The sequence below is a fragment of the Pseudopipra pipra genome, chromosome 24 (assembly GCF_036250125.1).
Source record: "Pseudopipra pipra isolate bDixPip1 chromosome 24, bDixPip1.hap1, whole genome shotgun sequence".
Lineage (NCBI taxonomy): Eukaryota > Metazoa > Chordata > Aves > Passeriformes > Pipridae > Pseudopipra > Pseudopipra pipra.
In genome coordinates this window covers 5,976,521-5,985,932 of record NC_087572.1, presented here as the reverse complement: position 1 = coordinate 5,985,932, position 9,412 = coordinate 5,976,521, and the positions used below count along the sequence as shown (strand labels likewise).

Below are 9,412 nucleotides of genomic sequence, written 5' to 3'. Positions count from 1 at the left end.
TGGCAGCCTTGGGGCTGTGCCCACTGCCCTGGGGAGCCTGGGCAGTGCCCAACCAGCCTCTGGGGGAAGAACCTTTGCCTGAGATCCAACCTGAGCCTGCCCTGACACAGCTCCAGCCGTTCCCTGGCTGCTGTCCCTGCTCCCCCAGAGCAGAGATCGGAGCTGCCCCTGGGGAGGAGCTGCAGCCCCCGCTGAGCTCTGCCCTCAGCCTGCTCTGCTCCAGCTGCACACACCAAGTGCCCTCAGCTGCTCCTCATGGCCCCTCCAGACCCTTCAGCATCTCCATAATCCTCCTTTGACTGATGGCTTTTTAACTGCACTTACTCAAAAAATAATAATATCAAAGCCAACCAGCCCCTGCCAGCTCTGAAGGGCACAGGAAGGGCCGTGGGTGCCCTGTCCCTGTGTGACACCCACGGTCACAGAGCTGGGAAGAGCATGGGAGGCAAAGGGCTCAACCCTGGGAAAACACTTCCAGGATCCCTTGGCACGAAGATCCAAGCTGGTCTGAGCACCCACAACCCCAAGTACAACAACCTGGGGATAACTTTGTCTCAGTACCCCCATAGACATCTAGAGAGGAGGAAGGTGTTTAAGTTAAAGAATGTTTAATCTGATGGATTCGCTTTGAGCTGAAATTTGCTCAGGACCATTCCCAACCTCTCCATTCCCACCCAGCTCTGCTGTGCCACTCCCTTTTCCCAGGGCTTTGGGCCATCTGGATTTCTCTCCCTTCACCCACCACCCCCCAACCACCAAAGAAGGAAGAAAAAATCATATTGACTTTTGTCATTATTTATTACAAATTATAATTTGAAAATTACTGTCTAAAAAAAATCAATAGATTTAAATAAATATACAGATTTCAGGATGCTACATATGGCAAGTGTGCAGTAAGTCACTTAAGGATGAGACATTATCCACACAAGGAGAGATACATAGTATTCAACAGCAGTAGTTTTATTTTAAATTACTCAGCTCACATTAAACCATGTGCAAAGTTTCCTCTGGAACAAATCTTTTCAGGATTTATTTTTTTTTTTTTAGAATGACTCCAACCTTCAGAAAGTCAAATATAAAAAAGATTCTCTGCAGCTTTGGGGACCAAATGATTCATTTGCTGTTTCGTTTATGATACAATCAGTTGGTCTCATTTTTTCCCCCCTCCAGGGCTTAGAGCAAAATCAAGGAATTATTTTTGCTGTCCAACGGGACTACACTTGCAACAGCCACAGATTTTGGTCCACCACCAACTTCCAGCAGCCTTTAGAAATGCTCCTGTGTAATACTGGATTGGGCAGCAAGAGGGACCCAACAGTGGTTCCAGAGGAGCAGCGATTCCCCTGCACTACCCAGAGCTGCAGCCTCTGTTTCCAATGGAATTAATCTGCCCAGGCAAAGAAAAGTGCATTTGTGACACAGCTCCAGAGCCTTGAGACTGTGTTTGCCTGCAGAATTGGTTTCTAGGTCCTGGGCTCAGGGGTTTTCCCAAATTCCCCTGTCCCTCCTGTGTTGCTCCATGGCTCTGGCATGGCTTTAAATCCCAGCCTTTCTCTGTGCACACAGGGCTGTGCTCCCCTACGGAATCACAGGAAGGTTTGGGTTGGAAGGGACCTTAAAGTTCATCTGGTTCCAACTCCCTCTTCTTCCCAGTCCTCCCTTCCACATCCATCCTGCCTGGCTGCCCTTTGCATTCCCGATCCAGGTTACAATTCCCACAGTGACCTGCTATCCATACACTGTATTTATTACACAGAGCCCAGCTCAGAGCCCTGAGCTAAGCAAAGCAGCAAGCAAGCCTTTGGATCTCCCCAGCCCACACACCTCTCTGCCTCCAGCCCCTCCTTCCAGGCACAGCTGGAACAAAGCTGGGATGTCAGGCTGGGAGCTGGGAGTGCCCTGCCCCACCGAGGGAGTGTCCAGGGAGATGAGATGGACTCCCAGCCCTGAGCTGACCCAGAGCAGCAGCTCAGGCCGGGCAGGGCTCCCTCCTCTGGCTCTGCTGGGGCTCCTGCAGACACAGCTCCCCCTCAGCTCCCCACCCTGGGCCTGCTGGCAGGGTCACCCTTGGATTTGGTGCCAGCTCTGGTGTGAGCCACCCTCCACCTCAACTACAGCCCCTCAAGGACCTCAGGGAAAACTCCCTTCAGTGAATTTCTCAGCCAGGGAGTGCCACTGACCACTCCATTGGCTTCCAGGCTTCTGCATTATCCATATTTTTAATACAAACTGGGAGCTGGTTCGGCCTGGGAGTCTCATTCACAGGCACTGACTGTGACAAGAGAAAATAGTGCAAAGTTGGGCTCAGGTTGGAGGCAGCTCATCCCCGAGCACCAGGACCAGCCAAAGCAGCTGTGAGTGGGGCCGAGCTGGGCCCTGCTCACCCCCAGCTCCAAGGCAGAGCAGAGCAGGCTGGAGACACGGGCTCAGTGCTGGCACATCCAGAGCTGCACAGAACCACCCGGGCTGGGGTTCCACCCTCTGCCCGCCACTCCAGAGCACAGTTAAGCTCGTACTCTTCCAGCAAGACCCTTGCCTGATCCAAAAAGGCACAGTTCAGCTCCACAACACATCTAGGACTGTATAGAGAGAGAGTTTTCCCTTTACGACAGTCTCTGGAGTACAGGCGGTGCTGGGTCACGACAGGAGCACGGACACTTCCACTCCTTCCCTTCCACTCACGGCCTTTCCTTCAGCTCTAACTACCAACAGCGGAGCTGGTGGCACCCACAGGACTCCAAATTCTTCTGGTGAACTTGGTGTGCACCTGTTTCTTATCTCTTCTTCTTCCAGATGTTTTTCCTCCAAGGCAGAACCGCTGGCTGTGCGTCCCTCCGGGAGCGCTGCGGGTGTTTCCCGGAGCGCAGGCTGGAGGCAGCAAGGTCCCTGGGAACAGAAGAGACACCATCTTCACTCTCCAGTCCATTTGCCCACTGCTCAGAAACAGCCCATACTATGACATGTGTCTACCTTTCTCCAGGATTTACTGTGGGGCAGAAGATGGGGGAAGGCAGAGGGGGAATTTCCAGCCACAGCTTTATTAAACCACAGAGGAATTCCATCAAGCCCAACATCCCCTTTCCATCAGTGGCAGAGGATTCAAGGAGTCCTGCAGCAGGGCATGACCCAAGTGATGCTTCCCCACATCTGCCTTTCAGACACTGTTCCCATTGCATCTGATTTAACTGCCAACAATTAACTGATTTGCCAACTCCCTTTAGCTCATTTACACTCCTGGAGTCTCTGGTTTCTTCCAGCAGCGATTCCACAACTCACTGATGCAAGCTGAGAAAAGCTCTTTTCTTCAGTCCAAAGTTGCTGCTCAATAAATTATATTCCTCCCTGATGCCACCCCTCCACCCTCTTCTGGTACATCACCCACCTGCCTGTCCCATATCACAACTTCCTATTCCAATCAAGAATTACATTTTATGTAATAATCCTCTGGATCTGGTAGGTCACAAGCAACCCTGGCTCCCTCAGCTCTGAGCCCTCCATTCTACAGAGAGCAGAAATAGTCAAGTCTCATTTAAAGGAGACAAGAGGAGGAAGTCCTGTCAAATCCAAGTGGAAGCTGCAGTCTGGGGTCACAGCTGCTGACTTTCAAGTGCTTATGAGGGACGTTCAGGGTGGGTTTAAGTGCCATCTCACCTGAGAGCCCTCAGTAGGCCATGATGGGGAGGCTTCATGTCACCACTCTGTGGGGACCTCGTTGATGCTCCAGAACTCACTGGGAGCTTCAGACTCTGGAGGTACCTAATGAGCAAGAGGAGATTCATGAACCACCCACATCCAGACTGGCTGTGCTGAGCCCCAGCCACAGACAGCTGAATGCATGATCTTGAAGGGTTAATTGCAGCTATTTGAGAGCTATTCAGGGCTCACTTTTCCTGCTATTCCCTTCTGTCAGACCTCACTCTATTCACATTTAATGACTGGGGATTTTAACTATTGCCTTGCTACAGAATTAATGACAGATCTTTACAATGCCTTTGCTCCCACCTCCCCACAGTGTACACACCCCTCTGTGCTGCTGCTGAAGGGAGAGAACTGAGACCCCACATGCTGTGTAAACAGAGCTGATCACAGAGGAGATTTGGCTTCTGAGTCCCAGCTCACAGCAGTCCTGCTCTGCTCCTCTGGTGTCCCAAAGCTCCACACCCTCTGCTTGCCCCTGTTCCCAACTCTGCCTTCCCACTCTGCCAGCTCTGCCTTCCCCCAGCACACCCAGCACCCTGGCAGCAGGAGGGATGGAGGTAACATTGCTTTATATCAGCTAGGAAAGAGACTTTTGTACAACCAAAACACCCGGGTGGCACTGCCAGGGCCTCTTGGGAGGGCAGTGAGAGCCACTAGGAAAGTTCCAGCCGTTCGCAGCATCCCCAGGGACGCTGTCTGTCTGTCTGCTTGCCCTGTCCCCAAACATCCCCCAGGGACACCCTCAGGCCCCCCTGACTTACCCAGGCTTCCCCTGGCAGAAGGTGGCACAGATGTTGTCCCTGGAGTGCGAGCACTGGCACCTGCCCGGTGACCTCCTGCGCCGCCTGGGCGGGCTCCCCAGGCCGTAGGGAGCCGTGTGCCTGGGGAAAACAAAGGGGTTCAGCCGTGCCACCAACTTTTTTATTAGCCACCAGGTTTACAGCATGGTCTTGGGAGGCAGCCAAGCCTGTGCCAGGAGAATAAAAGACTCATCTGTAGACAGAAGGTGAAAAGGTCACTGATAGGTCTAAGCCTTTAAACTGCAGCTCCTCTCTCACCTCCTGTTTTCCCCACCCTACCCCTCCCAGGGAGATTGCCACGATGTGGCTTGGAAGTGCAGTTCCCTCTCCCTGCAGCAGCCCAGGTGCCCGTGCAAGGGTTACCGCATGGGCTGGGCAGTTCAGCTGCGTGCCAGAGCACAGGAGGAGCAGGGCTGGCCCGGGCCAGCAGCCCCAGCCCGGCAGAGATGTCAGTGCCTTCCTTCCCCCGCGGGTTTAACACACAGGATATCGTACAAGGATATCTCGGGGCCAGAGGAGGTTCTGTGATCACAGCGTGCTCCCAGAGCTGTTAGCACATTCCCAGCTCCATCTCTGATGGCAATCTCCTCTCCCAGAGGGTTCAGGATTGGCAGTGACTGCAACTCTTCTCCGAGCAAGCAGCGAGTTGTAGTTTCATGTCAGCAAGCACGATTATAACCACACCTGAGCACATGTGTTATGCTCCAGTGTGATGGCCATTGGTCTGAAACTGCTGGGAAAGCTGCTTTAACATTCCTGAGGGCAGGACTTGGCAGCCACGGGCCGTTAGTGCCAGCCCACCACTGTCTCATTAACAATACTGGCAGGCAGCAGCCAGGGCTGCAGTTTGGGAGCGGGGAGAGCAACTTTCTGACTTGAAGCTACAACATCTTGGTGTTAATTTGGGCTTGCAGAGGTACAAACCTCAGAGCCCGAGAGGCAGCAGCGCCCTGTGCTTTCACTCCGATCCCTGGGGGTGAGACTGAACCTCCTGAGCAGAAGCACAGCCTGTCCCTTTCTGGGCTGAGCTCGCAATGTCCCCCGAGCAGGTGCTCCCGGAGCCTCCCAGCAGTGGGACCCTTCCCCCATCCTCCAGCAGAAGGTACAGTCACTGTCCATCCCCAGAGCTCCCCACTCCGAAAGCTGCTCGTGCTTACCCAGGTGTGTTGACCCAGATGATGTCCAGGTGACAGAAGTAAATGCATTCCTTATCCATCCAGCTGTTGCAGGAACATCGCTTGGTCCTGGGGTGCGCGGCCAGGTGGGACTCTGGCGGGGGATGGCCCAGACCTGCGGCACACGAGGGAGGGATGAGCCGCACGCTCGGAGCCCGCCCGTGTGTCCCCTCCGCAGCCACACCTCCGCGGGGACCGTGCCCGCAGCTTCGCGGGATGAGGCTGCGGCTCAGCCCGGACCGGCACAACCCCGGCGGCTCCTCCGGAGCGAGGGCACCGCGCAGCGCCCGCACCCCGCAGCCCCCTGGGACACCCCCGTCCCCGCTCCCCCAGCCCAGGGCTCCCCGGGTACCGATCCTCCTCCAGCCCGGGGCTCACCGGCTTCCAGGAGGGCGAGGAGGGCGAGCGCCAGCAGCACTGCGGGGTGGCGGGGCATCACCGCGGCTCTGCGGGCTGGGCTGAGCTTGGCTGGGCTGAGCTTGGCTGGGCTGAGCCGGCGGCTTCTGGGGGCTCTTCTGTGGGTTTTCCTCCTTTTCCTCCCGTCCCGGCTGTTCCACTGGAGCCGCCGCGCAGCGTCTGGAGCCGTGGGGCGCCCGGCAGGTGCTTTATAGCCCCGGTCCCGCCGCGTCACGGCCGCTCCGCCCCGCGCGTGGAGCGGCCGCGGGAACCGCCGGGCCCGGGGACACCAACACCCCGGGGACACCAACACCCCGGGGACACCAACACCCCCGGGGACACCGACACTCCCTGGGGATACCGACACCCCCAGGGACACCGACACTCCCTGGGGACACCGACCCATCCCTGAGAACACCGATACCCACTGGGGACACCGATACCCACTGGGGACACCGACACCCCCCGGGGATACCGACACCCCCCCCCCCCCGGGGACACTGACACTTCCCGGGGACACCAACCCACTCCCGGGGACACCGACACCCCCTGGGGACACCGACACCCCCCCGGGGGCACTGACCCACCCCTGGGGACACCGACAGCCCCCTGCCCTCCTCACCCTCCGCAGGGACACGCGTGGGCTCCCCCGCCCCTCGTGTCCGGGCAGCGCCCGGGGGGATGTGGAGAGAATGAGTCCCGGGGGTGTCGGGGAGGGGATGCGGAGGGGGGTGACTGTGGGACCCCAGGGGGTCCCGAGTGCGGCCGAAGCTGCAGGTGAAGGCAGAAGGACACACACAGGCAGAGCCCCCGTGGGATCCCCCCGAACACCTGCCCACGCGTGGGGACTGACCCCGGCCCCCACGGCACCTCCCGGGGGTGGATTAAACTGAGTAAACAGGACAGAATTCAAGATGTAGTTCAAGTTTTTACTTGAAATTTCTTAATTTTTGTTATTTTAGTAAAATTGTAAAATTGTAGTAAAATTGTAAACGGATACATTTCCTCGGAGCTGTCGCTCAGCTCATGCAAATGCAGCTGTTCAGTGACACTCTCGCTTTTTTCTCTTTTTTTTTTCACTAAACCAATTCAAAGACTTTTGCTACGTTGAGCAATTCAAATTTCTTGCAGTAAACCTGTCCTCCCTCTGTCTGATTTTGCTGCAGGATTCACGAGGCACCTTCTGACACTGTGTCTGCACATTTTTAGCACACGAATCATGTAAAATAGAGTCATCTCCTGGCATGCACGGGGTGGCACTCGAAGCCACTTCACCTGGCCCATCGTGTGTGTCAGGCAGGAGCAGGAAACTGTTCTCCAGAGAGATGTTGGGTCCTGACCATGACAGGGATGGATCACAACTTCCAGAATCCCCTGGGGCCACCGTTCCAGCTCCAGGCATCCCAAATCCCAGGTAAATCCTGTGAGCAGGTCAGAAAAGCCAAATCACTGCTCTTCCCTTTCCAGAAATGTTCTTAAAGGCTTCTGGGGAAAGGGAGTGTATTTTATTTGTTTACCATGAGCAGTTCAGGTTTTTATTGCCCTGTTGTCGTGGGCAGATGGAAGGTGATGGCAATTACAGCCAGTGGGAGTCTCCTGCCCAGTAACACGTGCAGGGGGAAAGGAAAGAGAAATCAGAAAAAGGGCAATGAGGCAGAGCGTGGAAAACTGCTGCAGTCTGAGAGTCAGGGCTTCTGCTCACAGCACCTGGGCAAGTCCAATGGGTCGTGACTGCAGCCCTGCAAGTGATGCCCAGAGGATTTGCCATTCCCTCTGTGGGAAGCCCTCCCTGAACTCATGCAAAATGCACACAGGAGATGTGCAGGGGAAAGCCCATTGCAGGATCAAAAAAACCCCTTGCTGCTCGATTCACCAGCCAGCTCTGACTGCCATGGCACAGGAGGGCACGGATACTGTTGAGAGCTCCTTTTACTAAGAGAGGGTGAAGTGAGGGGGCACAGGGGGCCAGAGCAGATGAAAAATGTCCATATGGGAATGCCATTAAAATAACAGAGCAGAGAACAGCAGGCAGAGAAAATCAAGAAGAGTGAAAATTTTCTTTTAAAATAATATAACGTTATTAAAGATATAATAATACAAATATATAATATAAATATAATATAAAACAAATAAAAACATAAAATAAGATAAAATATGATAATAAAAATAAAATATAACTGATAAACTAAAGCTTCAGTATTACAGGCAAACAAGCAGAGGGAAGTGTTTAACCTCTGTACCAATGCAACAATTATCCTAAAGAAAACAGGGAAATACAATAGCAGCACTACCTGTTACAACCCATATTCCAGCTGTGCCAAGTTTCAGAGTTATGTCAGAGCTCGGATACTCTGTGACATTCCAGATGCCAGTTCAGTGATATAATAAATCTCCCTTGGCTCCCGTTCCCGGGCTCCTCATTCTGGTCACCCAGGGTGAAAGCTGATCCCCTGGACGTGGGGAAGGGAACGCAGCAGTATTTGCTCACAGGGAGGAAAGGCTGGGCAGCAAATGACATCATTTTGTCAAAGAAGGGGCTCTCTTTGAAAAGATGCCACCAGTTGTTTGCACAAATTATGAGACAGAGCCACAGCACTGCGGCTTTCCAGGGTTCACTTGCTGAGAGGAGCAGCAGAGCCTGTCACCCAGAGTTCGTGCCTCCAGGAAGGAAAAAGAGTCTCAAATTAACCTGATGATTTGGGCATCTGGTTCAAGCAGTTTCCTTCACCTTTTGTGGCCAGAGCTCTGTCACTCAGCTCCCATTTCTGAGCAGCACCTGAAGCTACACGTAACTGCAGCTCTTGCTGTGTGGCTGGAAGGAGACAAGTGCCCAGATGTCTGCCTGTATCTGCCTTCAGTGCCAGGTGCATAAACATCTTTACAAATCAGACCTTTCATCCAAGATTTCTCAACTGTTTTCCTCGTTTCTCATAAATCCCAACAGATTGTCACAGAAAATGGAGCAAATGTTACACCCTCGTTCACATGTGCTGGATGGAGCCTGAACTCATTTTTTTTTGCCAGGAAATACCCCCCTCCTGTGCTGAGCAGGCACAAACCTGACCCACACACCTCTGGATGTTTGGCACCAGTGCTTCACAGATCCTAAAGGACGTGGAACTGTGGAGGAATGTCTCTGTTTGGTGCAGGGATGTAAGAACCCTGCAGAGAAGAGCTGGGGTTGGCACTGCAACTGACCCTGCTCTGAGACCTTTGTCCAGAACTAAAGAGTTTCTGTGCAAAACCCAATCTTTTAAAAGGTTTTTTTTGCCTTTAGGCTTGTGAAGAGGAATGTCCAGACATAAGATGACACAGATGTCTCAGCATCAACCATCCCACACA

General features: G+C 53.9%; 1 protein-coding gene across 1 annotated transcript; it reads right to left on the bottom strand.

The window, feature by feature from the left end:
* Positions 1-779: 779 nt before the first annotated feature.
* LOC135402113 (endothelin-2-like) lies at positions 780-6,254 on the bottom strand. The gene is made up of 5 exons (XM_064634896.1): positions 6,053-6,254; positions 5,657-5,789; positions 4,461-4,580; positions 3,652-3,756; positions 780-2,886 (listed from the first exon to the last, which is right to left on the bottom strand). The coding sequence occupies exons 1-5, from the start codon at positions 6,108-6,110 to the stop codon at positions 2,775-2,777; spliced, it is 528 nt and encodes a 175-aa protein (XP_064490966.1). The 5' UTR covers positions 6,111-6,254; the 3' UTR covers positions 780-2,774.
* Between the last annotated feature and the right edge of the window lie 3,158 nt (positions 6,255-9,412).

Bases quoted from the DNA above. Each gene is read 5' to 3' on its own strand.
- LOC135402113 (XM_064634896.1), bottom strand. From the start codon at position 6,110: ATGCCCCGCCACCCCGCAGTGCTGCTGGCGCTCGCCCTCCTCGCCCTC. The intron at 4,581-5,656 runs GTAAGCACGAGC...TGTTTTCCCCAG, and splicing joins ATCTGGGTCAACACACCTGG to GCACACGGCTCCCTACGGCC. The intron at 2,887-3,651 runs GTGAGATGGCAC...TTCTGTTCCCAG, and splicing joins GGCCTACTGAGGGCTCTCAG to GGACCTTGCTGCCTCCAGCC.